This window comes from Acanthochromis polyacanthus, chromosome 5 (assembly GCF_021347895.1).
Source record: "Acanthochromis polyacanthus isolate Apoly-LR-REF ecotype Palm Island chromosome 5, KAUST_Apoly_ChrSc, whole genome shotgun sequence".
NCBI lineage: Eukaryota > Metazoa > Chordata > Actinopteri > Pomacentridae > Acanthochromis > Acanthochromis polyacanthus.
This window is the reverse complement of record NC_067117.1, coordinates 9925224-9952050: the sequence shown is the minus strand read 5'-3', so window position 1 is coordinate 9952050 and position 26827 is coordinate 9925224. Positions and strand designations below refer to the sequence as shown.

Sequence of the window (26827 nt, the reverse complement as noted above, 5' to 3'; positions counted from 1 at the left end):
ATAATCAACTTAATATTGCTGGAGCCATGTTTGCCTGGCTGAGGTGTAGGCAGCAGGAGACAGAGTCACGTGTTTAAAAACAGGCCCTGGTGACACAGGAGCTGCAGTGCAGCGGTGTGAGCAGGGCTGTGTTTTTGAGCAGGTGTGCTGTGTTTTCGACAGGGCTACCAGTGGTTGAAGGACAAGATCTTGAGCGAGGAGGGCCGGCGTCAGCAGGCGAAGTTGAAAGAGCTGCAGGCAATCGCGGAGCGGCTGGGCTGCACTCTGCCCCAACTCGCCATCGGTACGCAGATACACTCTGCCGCTCTCTCTCTTTCTGTCTGTCTGTCCGTCCCTCTGCCTCGGATGGGCCGAGGTCAGCACCGCTGTCGCAGCTGTCTGGTTCGACTAATGGGTGTGTTGTGTTGTCATGTGTGTGTCTGTGTTGCAACTGCTGTAGTTTAAGACATACATGGGGAAAAAGAGACGTAAGTTATAATTAAGTGGACAGTAAGAAATAAAAACAAAAAAGTTAAATAGTGTATACTGAATCATGATCATATAGAATCTACCATCAACACATGGAATGCAAACATGTTCACAGTGTATATTTGCATACGTGTGCGGGTCTGAGGTTTTTCCCATAGTTAACAGTTCACAGGGTCAGCATTAAAATAGTATTGCAGACATAAATCCAGGGAGTGACTGATATCGATTTACTGCCAGGGCAGGGAAGTGAGAATGTGCAAACTGCAGAGACGCAGAGTCCTGCAAAGGCTGTTAAAGCGACAGACGTGAGCTACGCAGCAAATAAATCTGGGGGCCGGTCTCCTATCTCAGCACAGATCACAGCAGATTTTTCAGCTTTGCAGTAATACCAGTGTCATAGATTAGGTTTCACGGCCCATTAGTGGACACCCTCAACTCTCCCAATTACCATAAATCCTTTCAGCGCTCCTGAAGGCAGCACAGGAGATTTATGCGTCCCACGTAGTCCTCTAGATCACTGTGGCACTCCAGTATTGAATAAAAACTCTATAACAATGACAGACTCCTTCCTGCCTTCGGCTTGATCGTGAGGCCGGTGCTCCTGGAGCAGGTGGTAAATTCAGAAAACCAGACTGCAGCTGTGAGTGGGTGAACAGAGTTAATAGATCCTGTGGGTATCTCAGTGGCTTTAGGGAAGGTCTACTCGTGTGTCAATCCAAAAGGAAGACCTTCCACTGTTGGTAGAAGATTTATTTTCACAGCAACATTCTGCATCCCTTAATGCTGCAATCTTCTTAGTAGTGTATTTTTCCTCACATGAAAGCACATTCAGTCGAATTGCGTAACACAGCTCACTGTTATAATAGCAGCACCAAACAGGGAGGGGTTTTGTGCTGATTTGTTCAAAATGATCACAAAAAAGCAGGTTTCTTGCATGTTATTAAAGGAGAGGAGTGGTGGAATTATTTTTGCACTTGAAGATAGTTTTAAGGTTCTTACCGGAGATTTTCTACTTTATTTTATGCTTCTGCTTCGCTACATTTATTTCACAAAGGGATGCACTGGTCTGATAAGGAGCAGCTCAGGAGAGTTTCATATCAAATCCATCAAATGCAGTTCTGTCGATGTGATTTTAAAATTGTGTTTCTTCTATCAGCTACATTTATGCTCCAGTCCCTGATGTCATGTTTTCTACTTAAAACCGTATTCCATGAATGTAAGGCAGTGAGGTATACAGATGTAAAATTATCTTTGGGATACGTCAGCTTAAGGTGTGGGTAGAAAAAACATTGGATTAATGCATTGACAGTTCCAGTAAACTTAACTTTGTAGAGGAAAAAAAAAGATGATTGATTCTTCATAAAGTGTTGTTTTTACATGGAATTATTCAACAGTATACAAAATATAGAGTATATATAGTTACACTATCGCTCAAAAGTTTGGGGTCACCCAGACAATTCCATATTTTCCATAAAAATTCACACTTTTATTCATGTGCTAACATAACTGCACAAAGGTTTTCTAATCATCAGTTAGCCTTTCAACACCACTAGCTAACACAATGTAGCATTAGAACACAGGAGTGATGGTTGCTGGAAATGTTCCTCTGTACCCCTGTGGAGATATTCCATTAAAAAAAAAGCTGTTTACAGCTAGAACAGTCATTTACCACATTGACAATGTCTAGACTGTGCTTCTAATTAATTTAATGTTATCTTCATTGAAAAAAGGCTGCTTTTCTTTCGAAAACTAGAAAAGCACTCAGAGAGTGTAGACCTCCGCCAAGGATAGAGAGGAAAACAGGAAACCCATGCAGTAAAGGATCATGAGCTGGAATCGAACCTGCGTCTCTGACACAGTTCTGTTTATGAATCACCTTCTTAACCAGTTGAGTTATCTGGACACCTTGCTCCAATTTGTTGGACGACATACTAACCTATGATGTTTTTGTCCTATTTTGGACCACATACTAAAAAATTCAAAGTGATCCAGAATCCAGGATCCTTTCCGGATTGCCACCAAAATTAAATCAGCTCTTCCTCTTACCATAGTCTACATCCCCTCAAAATTTCATGTGAATCTGCCCAGGCGTTTGTGAGTTATCTTGCTAACAGACGGACAGACGGACACACAAACGCCGGGTGTCACATAACTTCCTTGGCGGAGGTAATAAGGACATTTCTAAGTGACCCCAAACTTTTGAACGTTAGTGTAAATTAGTTAAAATTAAATTTTTCACAACCATCTTAACATTTAAATGCTGCATGTCATTTAATAAGTAACTGTGGTAGTATTTTTATATTTTTATATTGTGTTACGTAAACAAACTGGATAAGTGGCTGGTTGAGTGTCGGTGTGATGGGTGTGTGGTCTGCTATAGCGCTGTCATATGTTGTGTGGATTTGATTGCTTTGAGATGAAAATGAATGAATCGTGTGTTGGGTTGTGCGACGTGTGAATCGTGTGGGTTCTGAGCTATTTCTGGAGAGTGTGTGTTCAGTGGTGGTGGGGGTGTCATCATGTTTACTGGTCTCCTGCAGCGTGGTGCCTACGGAACGAGGGGGTGAGCTCTGTCCTTTTAGGGGCGTCCAACACCGACCAACTGATGGAGAACATAGGAGCAATACAGGTGAGGACACGAAGCCTGTGTGTAATTTTAATTATTTTTATTCTGCAGAGTGAATAGGAGGTTTAATTTGTGAAAATGTGACCTGACCTGCTTCATCAGGCCCGTGTTCGTGCCTTACAGTCCGTAACAGCAGCATCCTCTCCTGGGTACAGCTGGGCCTCTTGGGCAGTTCGCCGCTCCACGCTTGGGTGCTTTACTGTACCGAGTTAATAAGGTCAGAGAAGTATCGGTTGCCAAGGGGATTGGAGACAAGCTTACGGCCACTTCTTCTTCCTCCCCTGATAAGATGTACTCCTTAAAGGGGTTTTCATACCGGTGGGGTTTTACGTCTTCTCCTCACGTTCTATCTGGCGTGCAGTAAAGAGCATCCCTCCTTTATTCTGGTGTGTGTGTGTGTGTGTGTGTGTGTGTGTGTGTGTGTGTGTGTGTGTGTGTGTGTGTGTGTGTGTGTGTGTGTGTGTGTGTGTGTGTGTGTGTGTGTGTGTGTGTGTGTGTGTGTGTGTGTGTGTGTGTGTGTGTGTGTGTGTGTGTGCTTGCTACATGGTGAGTACCATTTTCTGCATTTAACTATCAAAGTGAGGACATTTTTACAAAGTGAGGACATTTTGGCCGGTCCTCACTTTGAAACAGCCATTTTTGAGGGTGAAGACTTGTTTTTAGAGAACAGGTATGAATTGAGGTTTGGTTAGGGTAAGGATTAAGTTTAGGCAATCAGTTGTGATGGTTAAGGTTAGGGTAAGGCTCTAGGAAATGCATTATGCCTATGGATGTCCTCACTAAGATAGAAGTACAAACATGTGTGTGTGTGTGTGTGTGTACGCTGTACGTCCTCTCTCTCTCTTAGCACATTTGATATTTCACTTTTCAAATGCTATGCTCACATTTCCCCAAGGCTCTGCATTTTTCCTTTTTGCCAGAATTTTATATTCCAGAGCCACAAATAGACACAGTCCCTCATGGAAAAAGAGTTTCCTCCGTTAGTCCACATCTTTGAGCGTTTATTTAATCTCTGCATTGTAGGAGGAGAAAATTAGTCTTGAGCAAATAGTGTTTTATATTATCTGTATTGAAATAGTGCCGGTTTGAATGCATGAGAGTGAAATTAAACTAATTTGTCATTTTTGCTGGATTTCCCATAAAAGAGCCTGGAAATCCAATTACTCACTTCAACACTTAAAGTAACAGTAATCTTACAAATTTAATAAGACAGAGGTATAACATATGAATTCACATAGTTCTTGGTATTTTTTCCCAAAAATAATAATTTACTTTGAAATATTTTTGCATGCATATAAAGCTTTTGACCAAAAAATAGCTATTTATTATCCAAAATTTGCTAAATATACAACATACTGACACTTGAACTGACTAATGCTATTTTATACTTCTGCTTTTGCTGTACTACAAAACAAAAAATGTACTAGAAATACTAAATGTATGATCAGTTTACACAAAACAAAGCAGGGCTAAAGAGTAAACTATCCAACTGTACAAAAAAAATATTTGGATTGACTCCAGAAACAAAACTGAAATGTAATTTAAAACTAAAATGAAGCAGTTCTACATATAAATGAACATCTGTGCTTTCAAGCACTCGTCCTATGAGTTCACACAGTGCTGAATGAAGGAGGAGAAACACTGTTAATATTTATCTAGATAGCATATTTAGATATTCAGCATGTCCCAGATTTATTATCCCTTTCGATTCTCAGTTTGAGGCTATGAAGCAGGATTTGAGGTTTAGTGAGGTGACTTCAGGTTTAACTTTGGGCTTTCAGGGTTAATAATAGTTCACTACTTACGGGGTACATTGCCGTTGTCACTTCTGCTCCACACTTATGTTTGAGATAACTGGACATGCTGTCTGTAATGCAGCAGTCTGACTCGGGGTTTAAAGTGTTGTTTCAGTGACTTTACTAATTCATACGTGCTGTCCAGTTCACAAAACATGTAAGAGTTTTTAGATGCCGTCTAATCCTTTTTCTTTCTCTGAGCGTAGATGTAAGATGTAGATTTTAAGGAAAACGAAATACAATCTTGCGTTTAATTACTTTTCGTGTTGACTACACACTGGCTTTCCTTTGTGGCGTTGGTGTTACTTCTATTTTTGAGTTCCTCATATTTGTTTAGGATTATAGTTTTTCTTGTTGTGAGAACTATGCGGCTCTGGACCTGTTCGTGTTTGAAACCAGCCTTCTTGTGCCAAATGCTGCTCACAAACCCTGAGAGAAACTGTGAGCGACAGAGAAACTAACAGAGACAGAGTATGGCTGCAGCAACTAGAAGTTTGGCCAGAAAACCTCGGAAGCATCCAAGAGAAGTTTGTGATGCAAAAGAAACTCAGAGGAAGGATTACAGTCTGAAAAGGAAAACGATCAACAGCAAAGCATAAGCATGTGTTGAGAGTGTGAAATTATTCTCGCTGCCAGAAGGGAGAGACTTAAGTTCCGCAGTGCAGACCGAATGCATCTGCAATAATCAAACAATGTAATACAGAACACTGTGACAGAACTTTCTGCAGCATAATGAGAAGTTCCACTGCAGTGATTTCACTGTGCTGCTGCTGTTAATATTTTAGGTAAAGTGTTTTTCTTAGTGTGATATATTTTACCTTGTTCTTGCTGCTACTTTTAGGAAAAGTACTGAAGCAAACTCAAATATCAAGCTGTTAAATTGTTAATGTAAGAGACTAAAGTCACTTAAAAGTTCGAAAAGCTGCCTACTTCTACACTGACTATACATGTGGGGAATGTATTCACCCTTTGTGTCTGTCTGTCCTCTCACAGGTTCTTCCAAAGCTGTCGTCGTCCATCACACATGAGGTGGACAGCATCCTGGGGAACAAGCCGTACAGTAAAAAGGACTACCGCTCCTAACGTGTGGCACTGCCCCGCCCGGCAGGGCTGCAGCCGCAGTGCCCCACCTTTGCCTGATCCTCTGTTTGCTTGAGCTTTTACTGAGTGAGACCCTGGCGCATGAGTCTGGCCACACCAAGGCCACGCAGGGCACCTCATTTAGAGTTACAGGGATAAGATAAGAAAAAGGGGGAAAAAATACAGTCACCTCCATGGGAAGCGACGGGATTGACAAAGAAAGACAAAAGCGGAAGAGAGGTTAGGGATATGCGCTCATACTTAAATCAGTTATACATTCAATTCAGCTGAACGTATTTTAAAACCATAGAGAAAAATACCTTTTTAAAAAAAAATAAGCACACGCTTGCTTGGCAGCCAGATTTCTCTTTTCTTTTCTCTTTAACTAAAACCGAATGCAACTAAAAGAAAGATGAAGTTCATACTGTATGAAATATGAGAACTACTGTTGCACATGTACCATAGCCATGCATTTGTTCCTTGGATGTTCTGTTTACAAACACCTGTGTACTGTACAAGTCCGTCAAGAGTTTCTCTGAAAGGAAAGTTTGTGTTGTCGACATTACCAGAGCCTGCTCGAGGGCTTTAACAATTAGCACTTTAGTACTGTCAGTAAAGGTGTTGGAGGGCAGTTTTAAGGAGGGGAGAGGATGGATATTACAATCGTCTTATCTCACAGCCATTGCACTATAGAATCACATCGCCTCTTGATCAGTCCCTCCCTTCATCCTCCCTCTGTGTCTTCACTGGCATTGCACTCGTTCAGCCTAATGCTCTGATGCTCCTGCTGGCTAAACGTGGAGCTGAAGTCCCGAATTCAACAGGACTGAGGAGACGAGAGAAGCTCCTCCATCCTGACCAGTGAACCGTCCACCACGATGGAGCTTAGGAGCTTAGGCTGATGTGTCCAGACAACTCGTCTGCCACTGAAGAGATGAGCTGTTTATTCATCCCTATCAGTAGGAACTGTAGTCGTGTTAAATCAAACGCAGTGTCCTGCTTCACTGTGCTACCCAGCCACTGTTCTTGGTTTTCGTCGGGGCTGAGGGTTTGCTGTATAGGAAGTGGTCATATCAGTGCTGGCTCCACATCTCATGGAAAACCTCTCCTTGATCAAATTTTGTTCAAGTATTTTGCCTTATTTACAGTTACATCAAGCTGTGCTTTGGGCTTTGGTGTAGACGAGCAGCTCCAGAGCTCCCTCTTTGGCTGGCTGGTCACATGTCTCCAGTGCAGACGGGAACGCTGACTGGTGGAAGTGGCGTCTGTTGCTCCCTAAGTGGGAGGAAGGAGTTGTTTGGCCTGTTAATCAGTGAGCGGCAGCAGCTCAGGGAACAGAGCGGGTGGTTTCAGTGGTGTGTTGGCGTGCACATGGTCAGGAGGTTTATTTAGCCGTCTGTCTTTCTTTCGTGTGTGGACACTGGGGAGGACCAGTGACATGTTAGCGTGGCTTGAGCCAAAGATCTTCTTCATCTCTTTTAGACGTCATACCCCAGTGTTTCACTCTCACTTCCTGCAAGATTATAGGAATCATCTTGAAGCATGTGCTGTCCAGCTTATCTATCTATGGTATGGACTTTACTCCATATATATCTTTACTTGATCAAGCTGTTATACTAGTTCACAAATATGTCCTTCATATACAGAATGCGTAGTACAGCTAAGTGCTTTAGGATTGGTAAGGTTTGTTTCAGGTGGCGGATTACCTGAGACACGTCAGAAGTATTATCGCAGACATTTTGACGCCACCCTATATCATTTTGTCCTTCGGGTGCTCTCTTACTGTGATTTAAGCACAAGTGGATAGCATGTGATACATCCTCTAAGCATGGACCCTCTTCACCCGGCCTACAGTACCTACAGGACAAGCAAGGTGATGCTTCTCAGCTTACTAACACGTGTAGATAACAAATCTTTACTAACAGCTGATAAACTGTTGATTCTTAGCAGAAAAAAAAAACAAGTGCAGATTAAGAAACTGCCATATTAGAGCAAATGATGATGTGAATGAGACATAAGAGTTCCTCGGCTGAAGTGGATAATCGAAGTGAACATCACTGTGGTGTTGGTGTGGCTGAGGTCTGCAGTCTGCTTCAGTGCTACTCCAACAGCGGAGTGATCAAACATCTCTGCTGTTGGTCGGGTGTGTGCGTGTGTGTGTGTCGGTGTGTATGAGTAAGGGGGACGACTAAACAAATCCCACGCTTTAGCCTGTCGTATCAGTTGATCCCTGTATCGGTTTGATTTGCCGTGTCTTGTATGTCTGAGTAAATAAAAGTGGCACAAGCCGACGCCGTTTTCTCAGAAGAAGGAAATAAAGATAAACAAAGAGCATTTAGTTCATTAGTCTGTGGAGTTCCTGTGTCTTAATATTTTCATCTGCAGGGAGTTGAGTAGAAGTCTGAGACTTCAAAGGAAAAAGCTGACATCTTGAGGAATGGGTTTGTTTTCTTGTCGAAAAATTAAAGAAGTTTGATGTCGTGCTCATATCTATCTGCTAAGGATGACCACTGACTTTTCTAAACCTGTCTTAAGCTAACAAAAGTCTGACTTCTGGCATCTGTAAAGCCCAGAGATCAACACATTATAGCTTGTTTGATTAATCCATGCGAAAACCAAAGTGTAAAAGTAACAATTAGCCCTTTTCCATGGTGTTATCATTTGACAGCAGAGACTTGAAGAAGTTCCCAGTCGCTGCCAAGAAATAGTCACCCGTCATGTGCAGGTTTGACTTCTGTCCAGATGTACTCCCAACCAGTCATTTTCTTTTGTGCTTAACCTGAATCCAAAGTTACCCAATACCGCATAGTTATCTTTACAACACCTGATCATAACCGAACATTTAAACCAAGTGATGATGACCTGACAATGAGTAGCTGTCTTCTGTCTGTCCACTCTCGTCACATCAAGCTTGTTTATACTTGTGTAAGACACTGTGACGTGTGATGTGATCTTCCGCTGTGCAGAGGATTGTGGGTCAGAATAGCCAGAAAAGCCTGCTGGCTTTAAGGCTGGACAATGCAGGCGGATGTAGGAAGACATCCCTGTATTGTTGGAATACTACATTTGACATGTTCTGTATTGGGACGTACTAAATGTTTGTCTGGCTTATTATATGTTTAGTAAGGTAGAAGGATATTTCAGTGCACCCAGCGTTTCCAGTTAGCTCTTTAAATACAGAACATTTGCTGTTCTACAACTGTTTTGGCTTTGTAATATCATTGAGTGAATATTGCCCTCATTTGCTTTAAAGCTTTTGACCTGTTCAGAGCTCTCATAAAATGGCAAATTCCTGCCTTTGTATTTTAAAAAAAAGAACATATGAGGCATTTTTTAGTGAGCTTTGGTGTACCAGCCCATTCTCCAGTCTGTGATGTCACGTTTAGCAGACAAACATGAGGCCGGCATCAATCTTCTCATTTGATTCCTGGCAAGAACTTGAATAAGCGCCTTTCCTAAGTTGTCGAGCTTTTCCTTTGAATTGTATCGCTGTGCGTTTTGTTCGGCCATCAGCGTTATTTCTCGTAGCGCCGACCCGCTCAACGTAGCGTGAGAAGGTCCGCGCACATTGTAGAAATAAGTTCATGTGTTGAAGCTGATGTGCATCTGTCTGGTGTCCTCACCCGTGTAGGAGAAATTAATGCTTTAAGAGGTCCTCGTTTCATCATATTTGCTGTTCTAACATTTTAATGACTAGTTCAGACATGAAACAGACCCACAGATGGATAAGAGCTTATTTTACAGAAGGTTCTAGGTTATACAGAGAATATATTTTTATGTTTTAGCCTTTAATGCAGTAGAGAGAATTAAAAGAACTTTTTTTTTTCATTTTCATCATGCTGCATTTTTCCTATCGGTATTGTATTGATTTGATGACTGACAAAAAGAAAAGCTTCTTTTTTTTTTGCTCTGTTGTGTATGCATTATGAGGAATGCTCGAATGCAACGGTGGACTGAATTCACTCTGAAGATGACGTAGTGAGAGCCTGGTATCTCCTGTACATACGTTGACCTTTGTACATATTTCTGGTTGTGATCACCTCTGCCTTTTCTCTTTTCATTTGACTTTTCTGTTGCAGGCGTTGCTATCTGCACTGTGCTTGAATCTGAAATTTAGACAGGATGTACAGCTTCGATCTTCAATGAAATAATGATAAAAATAAGAATGGTAAACAAATCCTGGATGTGTCTGTCTTTATTGGCATCGATTTCTAAAGCCTCCTTTTCGGTTTTTTTTTTTTTTTTACGATGGTTACCGGAATTCGTTGAAGCTGCAAAGTCGCTGTAATCCAGTGAAAAACAAAGACGCATTTTAAACTGTATACAACTGTGTGAAATATAAATATGAAGCAATTTATACACAAAATCAGCTCATATGAAAATAGAAGGTGCAAATGAATGCTAGCTGTGTCATCTTAAGTCATTTACATTGAACTGTAACTTTGTATTTAGTCAACAGAAATGTGCTCCACTGTGATATCAGGATCATTATCGTCTTTGTTGCCCTGTACAGTAAAGCACCGTAGCACCATTGGACTGAGAGTCATACTTCATATTGTACAGACTGAAAAACAACTTCATAAGAATGAAATATAGTTACAAAAAATGCCTCAGTGTGAGAAGTTTCATCATATTCAGTAATATCACCGGTTTCTTTAAAAAATTAGAGATTATTTTATATACAGTACCTGCAAAAGGTATTTTGAGGAATAAAAATATTACATACAATGTAGTAAAAGTGCAGTAAACACACCCCCATTTATCTGACGCTGCACTCTGGATGTAAATTTTTGGAAGAAATTCTTATCCTGAAGATTAAACGGCTTTCATGTTCCATTTTGGGAAATCTCAATCTAGCAGTGGTGGGAGGCTGACGACACCAACCAGAACAGTTCAAAGGACACTTTGGCATTGGGGGGGGGAAAAAAGTAGCATCCAGCTCAGCTCGAAATATGGAATTGCAGTTCTCATCAGAGAGTCCATTTCCATGAATCTTCCAGCTGCTATCGCTTTCACTCACTTGAGTCACTTCAGTATAAACTTGCTCCTCGGTCCCAGTTAGAGCTGCGTGGAGCCGCTATAATGAGTTGTTCTGCTGCGAGTTTCCTCTGCTGCTCCCAGAGGTGAGAGGTGGGGGTCCACCTGAGGAGACGCACACAAAGTCCAGCTCAGCAAACACAGCATCCATATTCAATCAGAACAAAAAGCCTCTGTGCAGGAAAGTGCAGCCTCTGCAGTTCAGCCGCACACGGACGCTAACTGAACGCTGTCAGCACTTACACCAGTTATGTACTCTCATTTCGCCAACTCAGCAAAAATGTCCCTTCTGCTCTGACTCAAGAGTCAGCAAAGGCCGTCACCTGCCGCCTGTGTGGATGCAGTCACGAAGTAGGAGTTAACACAGCAGGGTGTGTGTGTGTTTTAGTCATTACTGCACCTTCCTGACAGGAGAGTCCGATCCAGCTGTGCAGGCAGCTGCAGCGGCCGTTGCGGCGATCACACTGAGCTCCGTTCTCACACCTGCAGGTCTCTGAGCAGTCCGGCCCGAAATGGTTCACTCTGCAGTCTGACACAGAACAAAAATGTATTTAATGAAACTACACAGCAGTGAATGAGCTGTTTAACCCTCCTGTTGTTCTCATTTACGGGCACCAAAAAATATTGTTTCCTTGTCTGAAAAAAAATCCAAAAATTCAGCAACAAATTCTCCAAATTTCTGAAAATTTGCAAAAACCTTCAGGAAGAAAATTCCAGTAATTCCTTAAAAGTTTCCCTTCAAAGTTTTGTATAAAAAAACAAAATTTGGCAAGAAAATTCTTGTAAATGATGATTCCTTATATATCAGTAAAACTTCTAATATTTTTTAAGAACATTCACAAAAAAATTCAAACAAAATCCAGTCAAATTTGGTTGATTTTTTTTTTAATGAATATTCTTCAGAAACATTTTGACCATTTCTTTTTCCACCAAAAAATGTTCAAAGATTTCCCAAAAATGTTGAAAATGTGGACATCAGAAGTTTCACTGTGAAAATATTTTTTTATCCACATTTTCGAACTTAAACGGATTTTGACCCACAGGACAACACAAGGGTTAAATGACAAAATCAAGCAGACGCTCCAACTCTCCTCCTGCTTTATTCACTAAAGTTTTCAGATTTTCCTTCATCTAAGGATGTTTCTGGTTTCATTACACACACTATGCTGATTAACCATGTGAGTCACAGTGGTGGGAAACACACTAAATACATTTACTCACCTGCTGCACTTCAGTACAAACAGCCACCCAATTCTACTACAATGTGGTACCATTTACTCCACTACATGCGTTTAACTGCTAGTTACTGGTTACATTACAGATTCAAAGTGACTCTCACACCACATACAGTGGAACACATACGGTGGAAAAAGATTTCAAACACCCCATTCGTTTGCATGTGTATTACATTAAGAATCACTCTTTGTGCACTCTTCAAGTGCAATTTATTTTAGTACAATCTCAGTCATAATACTAAACAAATCCTAAAAAAATCCATTAAAAACTGACCAGAATTGACCAGTTTACTAAAAAATAAGAAATTTTGAGTGTTGGTTCATTTTGGTAGAATTTAGTCTTGTTCGTTTTAGTTGCAAACAATAGACCCAAAAAATATAATTTCTATTTGTTTGTGTCTGTCTAATGCAGCCATGCCTTTTGAAACACAAAAAAGATTTTTCATGATAATATTTGAGATTGTGTAAAATTTTAAGGTTGTCTGAAAACTTTTCTCCAATCACTGTATGACTCGCATCAGAATAAACTTCCCCAGCGGGATATAAAGTAGTTCAAGTGAAATATAATGCGTATTAAAGCATAGTCAGCTGCAAAAGTAGACTGAAATTTATGTTCTTGCTACTTTCAGATCAAAACATGACAGAACTAAAAACCTTTCAACTTGTAAACTTATACATTTGGGAGCTTTTCCTGTATGAATAAAGTGCAATAGCCAATGAAAGTTTTTAATTTTGTCTCATTGTAATATTTTGACTTCCTAAAGTAGCAAAAACATCAGTTTCCCACTACTGTTAACAAACTTTAGTGATCTTTTTTTAAATTTTCCACCCTTGATACTTTACATGCATTTGGCCAATAATACATACTTGTCGTGGAGCTTTTTGTCAAATTATTGCTGCTTTTACTGAAGTATCCGAATAATTTGTCCACCACAACAAAACACAATATTCACTCATAGTGGACATAGAACTATATGAGAGATGAACAAAACATGAAATACTACATCCAGCCTTTCAAAACATTATTTTCCAACTACATTTTTCATCTGGGCCTGTCAATGGAAAAAAAAGTCAAGTATCTTCCAGTCTTTCGCATTTATAGTTAAGTCTACAGGCTAATTTCAAAGTTATTGAATAAAATCCTCCAAAAGGTCGTGTGTTTGACAAATAGAATCCAGCAGAAAATGCCTTCCTACCCACTCTGTGTCACATGACTGATCACTGCACTTAGAGAGAACTTTTGCCAGTAAAGATGGCACAGATGTCTCCTTGTGTTGTCAAAGTTAGAAAAGACTGTCAAGGATTACCGATGTCGCATCTGGGTCCGGTCTTCCCCGAGGAGCAGAGGCATCTTCCCGTCACAGGATCACAAGGAGTGTCGTCTTCGCAGTCGCACACCTTCCCACAGCCCTGACCGTAGCTGCCCTGTTCACAAACTGGGAGAAACACTGGGGGTGTGAAAATCTATTGCAAAGAGAATAAATTACACCAGAGAGGGAAAAAAAAAGAGATGCCAGTAATCCTGTTATAACCTGTCTGACTGACCTCTGTGGCAGCGGGCTCCGTGGTATCCTGGAGGACAGATGCAGAGTCCAGACACCGGGTGGCAGGAGGCGCCGTTCAGACAGTCACACTGCAGCTGACAGAGTGGGCCGTGGAGACCAGCAGGACAGGCTGACGGGGGGATTTAACATTGAACTTCATGGTTGACTTTTAGTAAATGATAAATATACTACAGAGACCTAAACCCCAGAGTTTAACTGTGTCACCTCTAAATGAAAGCTCCCAGTGCAGAGATGAAGCAGAAACACGACTTGATATTGATCCTCAGTGCTTTTTATTTCAGCACAGACTGAAATGTTGCATCAGATGTATGGTCAGATTTCTACTGTTCACATTCAAAGTTGTGACTTCATGGTGGCAAAGTTCTTGTATGACTAACTGGGTTCTTACGTTAAATGAAAAATACGTTTGAACTATCATAAGTATTGTTTTGACATAAAGATTACAGTATTTTATTTCCTCTATAATCCCGTATCCAGCCCTTGCAGTCACCCTGTTTTGGCCTCTGTGTTCATCACATTAACAATTAATTCTTTAAAAGAATGGTGCTGGCTTTAATAAAATAATCTAATAAAAAAGATTAAAATTACAGAAAACTAAGTTCGAGGAGGTCCTAAATATATACTCATACGTATTAAACCTAAACAATTTTCTGAAGTTCACATAAATAGAATAAATAGTGCATTTGTTTGCTGCACCAGAGGTTATTTGGCGTACTCTTTAATTTGAAAGAATCTGTTTTTTAGGAGGACAAACTCAAACTTGGTCCGCTGTCTCTCCCCAAATCAACATAAATGATAAATCTCACTGCTCATCAGCTCTAAAAGGGTCAGTCTGGACTTGACTCTGAGCAGTAAAGGAACTTTAATAAAATATGCAGTATAATAAGAGCATGAAAAGCAGCAGGATGTTGCTGTAGTGTCCATGTTCATTTTAATGAAAGAACGTGAGCAACTGGGCAGCTCACTGATGTGTTTTTGGACAACACTGGATGAATATCAAATATGGATTTGACCTTTGAGAGACAGTTTGAAGCCCATTTTCAGTCAGCCCTCCTACTAAAGCCCTGCTCTGATTGGTCAGCTGACCCAACAGGAGGAGAGGAGAAATGTTGGTACAAACTGCAATCCCAAATCTATGATTATGGAGATGTCGGTCTGCTTTATTATGGAATAATGGCAGAATGCAAGGCAGCTGCTCAATTTTTGATTGAGGACGAGTTCCGATAAGTAATGGAAGGGAAGCCTGGATTTCAAAAGATGCACATCAGATACACTACCGTTCAAGAGTTTGGGGACACTTAGAAATGTCCTTATTTTTTAAAGAAAAGCATTTTGTTTCAATGAAGATAACATTAAATTAATCAGAGATCCAGTCTAGACATTGTTAATGTGGTAAACGACTATTCTAGCTGGAAACAGCTGATTTTTAATGGAATATCTCCATAGGGGTACAGAGGAACATTTCCATCAACCATCACTCCTGTGTTGGAATGGTGTTGAAAGGCTAATTGATGATTAGAAAACCCTTGTGAAATTATGTTAGCACGTGAATAAAAGGTTGTATGTTCATGGAAAACATGAAATTGTCTGGGTGATCCCAAACTTTTGAACAGTGGTGTAGGTAAAAGCATTTTTGTCTGTGGGACAGAATAACTCCCTTTGAGATGCGGATTGTATGGCTGCACCTTCACAGGCACAGCAAATCGGTTGTATAACAGGAAAGGAAATATCCACAAATCATAATATGGGCGCTTTAAGACACTTCCATCAGTCTTTGTGTGGGTTTGTCTGTTCAGTTCTCACCGTGTTCACACAGATGTCCGTAGAAGCCTGGACCGCACTGACACGTCCCCATCACTCTGTCACAAGTGCCGTTATTTTGACAGTTACATTTCAGCCGGCAGTTGGCACCAAATTTGCCCGCAGGACATTCTGGGACAAAATGAGCAAAAGGGAGATTTAAGTAAAAACATATCAACCTCATTCCTTTATTAAGTTTAGTTCCAACATGCTACTGCAGGCTAGAGACTGTGTGCACTAATGAGCAAAGATGCAAATAATGAACATGACCAAAGTGTTGTCACCTGTGTTGCAGTGTGCACCCGTCCAGCCCAGACCACAGGTACAATTGCCCGTTGCAGAGTCACACACTCCTCCATTACTGCAGTTACAACGATGGGCACAGTCGGCCCCAAACCAGCCTGGAGGGCAGCCTGAGGCCCAACACACACATTCAATTAAAGTGAAGCAAACATCCAGACAGGTGAATAAATGAGCAAGGAAACAAGATGACAAGAAGTTTGTTCTTTAAATAAATTATTTCAGCTGTAGTATGTCAACTCTGTAAAAACTGTTTGGTGTCCTCGGTCCCTTCACAGCAATCTGGCAATTTTCATACACAGATATGAAAATTGCCAGATTGAGATGATCCATCACAGTAAGCACAGTGACGATGACACTAATGGAAGCTTGCAGAGGAGTCTAGACTGTGAGATGATAAACGGGCCGCTTATTCAGAGATCTGACATTGTTTTAACCCTCATGTCGTCCTGCAGATCATAATTGGCCCATTTTAAAGTTTGAAAATGTGGAAAAAAATATGTTTTCACAGTGAAACCTCAGATGTCCACATTCTCAACATTTTTGGGAAATTTTTGAAAATTTTTTGGTGGAAAAAAGAAATGTCAAAAAGCTGTTTCTTTAATACATTCAGAAAAAATCAACCAAAATCCAGCGAAATTCGCTGGATTTTGGTTGATTTTTTTCTGAATGTTATTAAAGAATATGTCAGAGGTTTTATTGATATATATGTAATCACTTTACATATTTTCAGGATTTTTTGGAAGATTTTTGCTCATTTCTTTTTAATATTTAGAAGAATTGTTTTTTCAAATAAAACTTTTAAGGGAAACTTTTAAGGAATTATTGGAATTTTCTTCCTGAAGGTTTCAGAAATTTTGGAATTTTTTTTGCTGAATTTTTGGATTTTTTTCAGACAAGGAAACAATATTTTTTGGTGCCCGTAAATGAGGACAACGGGAGGGTTAAACTCCTAGAGGGCACAGATAAAAAGTGGGATGTCAATCAATAACAATGAGAAGCTCACCGTGTCCACAGTCCTGTCCTCTCCGTCCAGGCGTGCACACACACCGACCGGTGACCGGGTCGTTCTGAGCTCCGTCTCCACACAGCGCCACCCGGGTACAGTCGACGCCGTAACGCCCTGCTGGACACGCTGTCGCCACGGAGACACACCACACTCATGTCACTTCACACTCGTATATTTATTCGCTGTCATTATGAAAGTGTGACTCACTGATGTTGCAGCGCGGTCCTATAAATCCTGCCGGACATTCACAGGCTCCAGTGGAAGGAACGCACTTCCCTCCATTTTCACACTGACATTCTCTTTCACAGTTTGGACCGTAACGACCTTCTCCACAGGCTGAAGCAGAAAAACACACTGTCAGATATTTATTTACTTGCTCAGCATAATAATATTCATGTATGAATTTTCTCTTCACGCATACTTTGGTCACATTTGGGGCCCTGGAAACCTGGAGCGCAGTAGCAGGATCCAGACACCGGGTGGCAGAGCTGGTTCGTCTCTGAGCACTGACAGACCTGGTTACAGTTTTGTCCAAATGTTCCTGGAAGACAAGCTGAGAGACGGAAAGGTCCAGTTGGACAGAGTGCTAGAGATGTTTCTCCTTCTCAGGCACCTGAAATATGTCTTCTATTCCAGCATCTTTGAGCTTGTAAAACCAAGGAGAACACTTTGTTTTCTGAAGCGGTGGATTTGGCAGACAGGAGAACTCACTCTGTTCACAGCCGTTGCCAGTGAATCCAGGAGGACAGCCACACTCTCCAGAGACGTGGTGGCAGGACGTGCCCTGAGCACAGCTGCAGCGCTGCATGCAACTCTTTCCAAATGTACCCGGCAAACAGGCTGAGGGAAGCAGAAGAAACTCAGTCTTGGATATTTTATCCTACACGTCCCCTTGATGCCAAAAGGGTCAATAAATCTGAAGCCCTTCACAGGAAATTACTTTATTAAATTCTCAGCTTTAATCTTGCAGTAGCTGCAAATGTCAAACAGTGCAATTTTCCCTGACAATTACAGCTTTTTTTCATTGCTTTGGGTCTGTTTTTTAATAGCTGCTATATTTTTCCTCATGCAACGTGCGAAGGCTCTGATAAGCACAATTTTAATAAGAAGCATTTTTATAAGACAAGGCGGTGTTTAACAATCTGAGCAAAATTACTCAACTACTACCATCAGACCCTATATTCAGATGAGGAAACTCTAGAAAGAAAATGTTTCATTGAAATAAAAGGGAGAGAAACCGAAAAGGAGCGACAGAGGAGGGATCACTCTTCTGGGCCAAACATGCAATAAGAGTCACCTAGATTTGAAAGAGTAGCAATATAAGTACAGTCTAGATGAAACTGATACTAACATCAAGTGTGTAACATATCAGTGAAAGAGGTAGAGCTAAAATGTTGTCTCTCATGCTTCCTGATAATATAGAACAGCTTCAATTATTAACCGATTAATCAATTATTCAGCATCGTCAAATGTCAAATGATCAGTTAATTGGTTTCAGTAATTTCTCAGGGGAACAATCTCTGATTCCAACATATTTAATCTGAACATTTTCTGCCTTCTTTACTCCCCCAGCAAACTGAGAGTCTTTATCTAGGTTATTTTCAGCTTTGGAAACACAGATTAACATTTTTTAGCATTTATAGTCCAAACAACTGATCACTTAATTAAGAAAATAAGCAACTACAATGACAGTAACGGTAAGCCCCTGCTTTCCTGTCGGCCTCTCTACTGTTTCATTGTTATTCTTCATTGTTATTGTTTCAATTCGGAACAGGTGCATTTAACTGCGCATTATACTACTTTATAATTGTGTTTGTGATAAATAAAGGTTTTGAATCTTGAATCTAAATCCAACAAAAGACCAAACAAATAACTTGAAAAAAGAAAAAAATGTTGCACTCCTAGCATGCAAAATATAACATTTTCATTATTAAAATAGCACGACAACCTCTGTCCACTAGAGGTTGCAAAAGCACTAAGGTGTCTTTACAAATATTTGTACCTTTGTCACAGAGCGTCCCTCTCCATCCTGGTGGACACTGACACACTCCTGTGATGTGGTGACACGAGGCCCCGTGAGCACACTGGCATCGCTCCTCACACCCGGCACCAAACAGCCCGGCTTCACACGCTGGGCAGAGGAAGGCGCAAATTAGAGGTTATGATTAATGAAAATACACAGAAATGCCACGCCAGCAGTTTCCAGAGTGCAGCGGCTCCCATGAGGTCCAAATGTCTGTAGGTGTGTTAGTTATGACTGAGTGGCTCACCTTTCTCACAGCGCTCTCCGATCCAGCCGGTGCTGCAGCTGCACCGTCCGGTCTGTCTGTCGCACTGGCCGCCGTTCTCACATTCACACTGCTGCTGGCAGTCAGCGCCGAACCGACCCGACACACACTCTGTAAAAACATACAGCAACATGCACAGAAAGAAACACACACACGAGACATGAGAAGAGAAAGAAAACAGACGTCATGATGTGGATTATATACAACAGGGAAACTTGCTCTGTCACATTTCAGCTGACGAGTGCTTTATGGATTTTTTTCCCAACTATTTATGATTGGACCGAGTGTAGAGTTGGCAATCAGAGGCAGTGGCCTCGGAGGTTGGAGGGTGAAGACATTCCTGCGACAGGATTAGAGGTTTCCTGAGCTTGAAGAGGGGGCCGGGCCTGGCACAGCTTGATGGGGAAAGGTTGTAACAGGCACAGAGGGAGGATAGTGTGTGATGTGGAGCTCTGAGGGAGAAAAAGCTGGAATGTCCTCACTGGGTCGACTGAGACTTTTTACAGAACAGACTGAGCTGTGGTGCAGGAACACACTCACTGCCAGCAAACAAGCAGACTTCAGGCAAAGACAAACGAGCTGAGGCAGCAAATTAAAGTCAGACTGGTGTATTTCCTGAGCACTGTAAAACAACCACTGTTTTAGATGTTTACTTCAGGGTTCAGGTGATGGTATTCTTCTGCATATCTGACCAGGCTAACCAGCATCATTACGGCTTCACAAAAATCAGACGTCTGTGGTTTGACAGGGCGGTTTTGAGCAAGACAAGGCTGAACTCAGAATTACTGAATGAGAGGTTGTAGAACTGGGCAAGAAAATGTAAAATCTATATAAAGGACAAAGCTTCACATTGTCTTCAATTACAGTATATCCCATCAAAAGTGCTGGTACGCTGCTGATTGGTTGATTGGCTGGTTAATATTGTGGACAGATGTCACTGGTGGCTGTCAGTTATGTCAGTTTATAGACATTTATTGAAAATTTATATATAATTATATTTATTATTTTGGCAATTCCCTGCCTTCAGCCTTCACCCTAACTCAGCTGAGCTGGGGTCCAGCCCTCCGCAACCCTAAGGAGGATTAAGTGGTGTATAGATGATGAATGGATGGATTTAAGCAATTCAGTGAATCAAATTTTTGCAGTTCTGCGCATCATTCTAATCAACACAAGTAACTTGTATCTACCAAGAAAATCCCCTCTTCCTGGAAGAATGGCAAAAAAAGTGACAAGAAATACAAGTTCCAAAGTAGTTAATGTTATCATTATAGGGCAATTTCAATTCAATTTTATTTATATAGCACCAATTTCAATTCAAATTGTCTCAAGACGCTTTACATAACCCATATGCCTGAACCCCCAGAGCAAGCGCTAAGGTGATAGCGGTAAGAAAAAACTCTCTTTTAACGGGAAGAAACCTTGAGCAGAACCCGGCTCATTTGGGGGGAACCATCTTAACTGCCAGTTAAATGTAAGTGTTGGATGTGCAGGTCAAACCATGTGTGAGCTGCTTACTGCCAAGTCCTTAATCGAAGCCCTCATTGAAGATTTAATATAATCAGTAGGAAACTACAAAGTAAAATTTATTTTGAAATCAAATTTAAAAAAAAAAAAGCAAATAATTTCACTCCTCACACATCAGATGTTTAATTGTACCATAGCTGTTGTGTGTGTTTTTTGTAAAATCAACATCAAGATGTGGGAAAAAAAATCTAAAAGCTAATGTCTTGTTTAAAAAAAACGTTCTCAGTCGTCAGATGCAAACTTTCACCACAGTTTACAAGCTGATCTCCTGGATGACAGTGCTGCAGTTGAGCATCCACACAGTCTCCTGTGCAATGAGTAATTGTTGGCAACATCTTGAGTGGATTCACTTTCAGTTTCTCCTTTACATAAAATGGTTACGATGAACTGGCTGAACCTCACTGGATTTTGCAGCAATGACAACCTTTAGCCAGATTTTAGCAATTAGTTTGCAGAGTTAAATGTTATTACAAATGATTGCCAAAAATAGGACCAAGCTTGTAATAAATCTGAGTTTTTACATGATTTATCTTAATGTGGTTTTGCGGTACCATACGGAGACTCTTACTCAGACACCTCCTGAGTCTTACCCAGTTCACAGGCTGCTCCCGTCCATCCACTGGCACATGCACATTTTCCGCTAGTCTTGTTACAGGTGGCTCCATTCTGGCACAAGCAGCGCTGTCGACAGTCTGCTCCGTAAAACCCCGCAGGGCATTCTGGGAGAAAAAAACGCACAAGACAAACCACCTCGTGACCTCTTCTTTACCTGCCGTATGGATGATTGCTTTTCCTTGTTGTGTGAACTCACCTTGTGTGCAGTTGGGACCCGTCCAGCCTGACGTGCACACACACTGACCGCTGGCCGGGTGGCAGATGCCATCGTTACGGCAGCTACAGGTTTGGTTACATCCTTCCCCATAGAAACCAGCTGGGCAGGCTGCCAGGAGAGAGACAGACAATATCATTACCTCCTGATGAACTCTGCTGATCAAAAGTGGAAATGCCAGTATCTGGTAAATAATACAGGCCTCAGCATGGGGAACATCCAGTTGGTACTTTCTCATGTGTGATTCGGCCGGGCTTTCCCAATTAACTCTGAAACCAAGTGCTTTTTTGTTCTACTGTGAGTCAGCTATTTGGAAGATGTTCTCGCTGCTACAAAGCTGCTACAGAACCGTCCTGATACACTCAATCTGAGCCTCTGATTCCACCCTGCTTTCACAACACTGGGCAGCATCTGTCGGGCTAATAATTTTCTGCGGTGCACCTGCCACTCACTCAGGTTGCAGAAGGGGCCGATCCAACCGGCCGGACAGGAACAAACACCGCTGACGTGATCGCAGCTCCCGCCGTTAAGACACAGACACTTCTCCTGACAGTCCAAACCGAAGAAGCCCTGAGGACACGCTGACAAACACGCACATGTAAAGATTAGCTCTTAGTGGCGTATAAGCATACTCATTTGTGGATTTGGCTTCATGATCAAGGAGATTCTCTTACGCTTTTCGCAGAAGGTTCCCGTCCATCCCACCTGGCAGGTACAAGCTCCGCTCACATGGTCACACAACGCCTTGTTGTCACACTGACACCGATGTCGACAGCCGAGACCAAACACACCTGCTGGGCACTCTGAGGGAGTTTCACACACAATAGCGCAGTTATAAAACACACAGAAGCAATGTAAAAGCAAAATAAAGTGTAAAACACAGATAAAAATAGCAATATTATGCAGAACATTAAAGGAGTTATATGAAGTATTACAAATTTGGATTTTGGGGCCTTCTGGTGGTTTTGCAAAGAATGACACTGTGCAGGATGACAGCTATTCTACACTCTTCTAATGAAGGAAGGGCTTTGAGTAGCTTAATTTTTATGCAAACTGTTAAAACAAAAAACTATTCTGTAAGGTTTTAGATTGTAACTCGCAATACACAGCGAAATAAATTTATTGTGCCACTGGTGCACTAATAATACAGTACATAGCAGTGATATTTGCAGGTGAAAGGGAAAAACACAATGACTATCGCTGTAGGCTACAGGATGGAGGTTTTGGGGAACTAGCTTGGGTAATGAATTCTGCACCGTACATTCTTTTGCTTTTGACAGCTGTCCTTCATTTCACTAACAAAATTCTCTAGTGGACACTCATCGAGGTACTTTCATAATGAACCCACTCATTTAAATCTGAACGTAACTAAGAGATAAAATTCTCTCAACCTGTAAAACTATTCAGTACATGTCACTTGCTCACATATGCATCAACATTGATAAGACTGTAGGAATTAGTAAAGTAGAAGAAAGCTCTCTAGGAACTGACTGGCCTCAATTCTATAAAGAAAATACCATACAAATATAATATGTTACCATACATTTTTCTGTAATTATAGATTAGATAATATGATGTGGTGACTGTTCCACCCTTGATCCCCAAAATACACTTCTTCATTCCTTCCTTTAGACTTGTTCATGCAAACACTGCTGATGAAGTTAGTCTAACATTCGACAGTGTGTAAGATTTTATTTTTGGCTCCTTAACGGTCACATTTTTTTTTGATACATCTGTTAATTAAAATTTGAAAGAACCCTATATGACCTAAAATTGTAGACAGAATAATTCATCATTGAGACTGTGGTCATTACAAACACATAACAACGCACTCTGATGGCAGTGTGTTCCAGTGAAACCAGCTTCACAGTTGCACTGGCCCGTCACAGCGTCGCAGCTGCCGTCTCCATTTCTGCAGTCGCAGGTTTGTACGCAGTCAACCCCCCAGTGTCCTGCATCACACGCTGCAACAGAGACAGTTTAATTGTCAAACAGATAGCTCAGGGGTTTTTTTAAACGTTAATCAGCTTTAGTGGTACGCTCAATGTTTTGGCTGGTACCTTTTCTGCAGTTGTGTCCCGTCCAGCCAGCAGCACATGTACAGCGTCCACTCACAGGATCACAGTGAGCATTGTTTTCACAAACACATTTCATTTGGCATCCTTGGCCGAAACGTCCACCCGGGCACGCTGCGCAAGGAAATAAATATTTAAACCATCAAGACTAATCTGCCATAACCAACTCGACCAAAACGCATGAGAAGCACACCAAGTTCCCATGAAAGTTTCTGCACTGAGGTTCAGCCGGCGAGTGAATCTAGAAGAGCCAGCGGTCAAGATGGAATTCTGTTTGGTCCTCTCAGTGAAAAATGAGCTAGTCGAAGGATTTTTAGCTAATGACCTTGGGAAAAAAAACTATTCCTGTGTCTACTAGCATGTTGCTTCATTTCCCATTCAAACTGCACCAGAGTGCTGCCATCCTCCTCATCTGGTGGGCTGTTTAGTGTTTGTTGCTATGGAAACTTTCCCCAAAATGCCCACTGTTGTTACTCACAGTTTTGGCAGAGTCTTCCCATGAATCCTGCAGGACAGTTACACGACCCGTTGTGTTTATCACACATGCCACCGTTTTCACAAAGCGGGCAGGTTTCTGTGCAGCCTGGACCCCAGAAACCTTCTGGACACACTGTGAGGGAGTGATTTGGAACATTTTTAGGATTTGTAGCGTGTAAAATCTTGTGGATTTTGCATTAGGGTCTGTCCGTACTCACAATTCTCACAGTGCTGTCCCAATGTCCCCGCTGGACACTGGCATTGTCCTGTCACTTTGTCACATGGCGCGCCGGTGCAGTTACAAGGACGGATGCAACCTGTTCCAAACCTTCCCTCAGGACAGTCTGAGACACGACACACAGGAAGGAGTTGTCTCAAAACAGGACGGCAAGAAAGAAACACAAACAGGCCTTAATGCATGTGACAGCTAGCCGTCCACCTTGATCACAGTTCTCCCCGTGACGGCCAGCAGGGCATTTTCTTTGACAGTCTCCAGTCACATGATCACACGACACTCCTGGTGGACAGGAACACTTCTTCTCACAGCCGGCTCCATAAGTACCAGGTCTGCATTCTAGAGACAAATTAACACATCTGTCAGCAAAGTCACCTTCCCCTTCCTACTTTATTAAGTGGTTCAATGCTTTCTTCATTAGAAGACACAGTGGTAAGACTGTATTCATCCGTCTGACTCATGCTGTAAATATGACAGTGATTATATGAGAAAGTGAGTGAACTTGGCTGCAACTTCAGGGGCCAGTATGCACCTCAGAACTGTCTGTTGGATGACTGAAAAACCTTGGAGACCACATCTTTCCGATGTCACATTAGGAGAGCCTAGCTTTCCCAAACTGATGATCCAACATTCACACTATGATTGACCGGGTGTGGGAAGGTGAGAGACGAGCCAGGGTTCGAATTTCTGTCTTCTTCCTGTCTTGACAAGGATTTCTATGATTTTTCATATAAACTTGGCAACACTTTGAATGCCGCCCAGGAGACGCCGTCTCAGACGAGTACACCATTATCCCCATATTGAAACAATATCGAGTGTCCTCACTCTCTGTGACAGGCAGCTTTGTGTTCTGCCATCAAGTTTTTGTCATTCAGAACAGCTTTTGATTTCCAGTGTGGCCGGACATCTCGTTGTATAAACTAGTTCTGATCAGGCAGAAACCTTAAACTTAAGCCAACACAGAAGAGCCAAAAACCGCTGCTTCTTGCAACTTCACAACAGAATTAAACATGCTGACATCTTGGTCTCTATAGCTAATTTCCCAGATCATGACAACTGTACAAGGGTCAATATTTTATATGACTGAGCCTTTTAAAGTGTATTAAGGTTTAAAATGATGTATAATTATGAGTCTAAGTGACAGGTGTCAAAGGACAGTCCATGACCCAGAGATGTTTGCACAGCCACTCATGCTCCACCTCTTTGCTAATTTTTGGACTAGCTGGGGTTAGACGTGGTCAGGCACAGTCAAGATGGTGTTGGCCATAGTCACCATACTTCTAAAATCACCCCTCAGGAAAACTAAAGGTGATGTAATTGAGCGTTTGTCCATCTTTATACGCAGTCAATGTTTCTGATCAAGTATAGTTCAACTTTCAGTAGCCTAAGCTGACTTATGTGGATAAATGTAAACACTTATTTGACTTGTCAAGTTACCTTTATAAATTTCCTTTCAAAAATGTCAAATTTTCAAATGTGAAATGAGCAAATGTTGGTTTGCATAGACAATTACTTGCTTTTGTGGACACTTTAATCATTTCTCTGTCCTTTGTCTAGTGTGTAGTAGCAGGCATTGGGGGATAGCAGGCGTTACGTGTTTTCAGTGGTTTCTAGGTGCTGTTTTCCAACAGCTTTTTTAAAAAAACATGAAAATAAAAAACATTGACTGTGTCCTCACCTTCCTTGCAGGTGTTACCCTGGTAACCAGGTTTACAGACACAGGTGCCATGGCGACGGTGACACTCCTGAGCGTGTCGCTGGTCACACCGACACTCTTCAGAGCATCCGGGTCCGAAAGTCCACTTCGGACACGCTGAAGGTGAAAATGAAGGAAGTGACAAGTTTAGAATTGAGAACAGGACCATTTGACATCATGGTGCACAGAGAGAAATCCGATATGACATTAAGGGTTTGGTCTGCTGAGTCTGTCAGGTATTGTTTGTATCATGTGTAGCTCATGGCGTTAGCTCGGAGGTGGGAGGTAAGGAGCTGATAATGTGGTGAGTGTAATGCTAAATAATATCACAGCTGCCTCAGTTAATCTATTTTCAATTAAAGTGGAAACTTATTCACAAAAATGAATGATTTTATGGCTGACAGAGAATAAGGTCCACACGTTGGTGGTACAGAATGATAAGGGTCCCCTCTTAGATAGTCTATAACGACACGAGGGCCCTTTTAGATAACATAGAGCGACATTAACACCCCACTGTGTATACATAGATAGAAGATCATTTCAGTATTTACAATAGTCCTGATTAGAGAAAGAATCATTTACAATTGTGGACTCACGGAGGTGACAGAAGCGTCCATAGAGTCCAGGATCACACAAACAGGCTCCGTAAGTCCGGTGGCAGCGTCCATTATTGGCACAATTACACTTTTTGTTGCACTGCTTCCCATAGAAGCCTTTAGGACAACCTGAGTGCAAAAAATGCTTTGGTAAATTTCAGATTACAACTCTAGAACTGTAGCCACTCGAT

The 26827-nt window shown here is 41.5% G+C and overlaps 2 protein-coding genes across 9 annotated transcripts in view; one reads left to right on the top strand and one right to left on the bottom strand.

The window, feature by feature from the left end:
* kcnab2a (potassium voltage-gated channel subfamily A regulatory beta subunit 2a) overlaps nt 1–10147 on the top strand; it is a 92266-nt gene extending 82119 nt beyond the window's left edge. For all 6 annotated transcript variants that reach the window (XM_051947781.1, XM_051947780.1, XM_051947782.1 and 3 more), the window contains 3 exons: nt 163–283; nt 3009–3097; nt 5884–10147. In XM_051947781.1, the coding sequence (XP_051803741.1) occupies nt 163–283; nt 3009–3097; nt 5884–5973 (300 nt within the window). In that variant the 3' untranslated portion in view covers nt 5974–10147. The remainder of the gene's footprint in view (nt 1–162; nt 284–3008; nt 3098–5883) is intronic.
* Nucleotides 9848–26827, bottom strand: part of megf6b (multiple EGF-like-domains 6b) — a 73050-nt gene continuing 56070 nt past the window's right edge. For all 3 annotated transcript variants that reach the window (XM_022219129.2, XM_051947776.1, XM_051947777.1), the window contains 23 exons: nt 26637–26765; nt 26023–26157; nt 24549–24683; nt 24328–24453; nt 24111–24242; nt 23618–23746; nt 23390–23521; nt 22232–22360; nt 22010–22138; nt 21540–21668; nt 21319–21447; nt 19187–19315; nt 18919–19047; nt 17628–17756; nt 17338–17469; nt 17124–17252; nt 16914–17042; nt 15892–16020; nt 15611–15739; nt 13788–13916; nt 13550–13678; nt 11408–11536; nt 9848–11112 (listed from right to left, as the gene is read on the bottom strand). In XM_022219129.2, coding sequence (XP_022074821.2) covers nt 11048–11112; nt 11408–11536; nt 13550–13678; nt 13788–13916; nt 15611–15739; nt 15892–16020; nt 16914–17042; nt 17124–17252; nt 17338–17469; nt 17628–17756; nt 18919–19047; nt 19187–19315; nt 21319–21447; nt 21540–21668; nt 22010–22138; nt 22232–22360; nt 23390–23521; nt 23618–23746; nt 24111–24242; nt 24328–24453; nt 24549–24683; nt 26023–26157; nt 26637–26765 — 2921 coding nt within the window. In that variant the 3' untranslated portion in view covers nt 9848–11047. The remainder of the gene's footprint in view (nt 11113–11407; nt 11537–13549; nt 13679–13787; nt 13917–15610; nt 15740–15891; nt 16021–16913; nt 17043–17123; nt 17253–17337; nt 17470–17627; nt 17757–18918; nt 19048–19186; nt 19316–21318; nt 21448–21539; nt 21669–22009; nt 22139–22231; nt 22361–23389; nt 23522–23617; nt 23747–24110; nt 24243–24327; nt 24454–24548; nt 24684–26022; nt 26158–26636; nt 26766–26827) is intronic.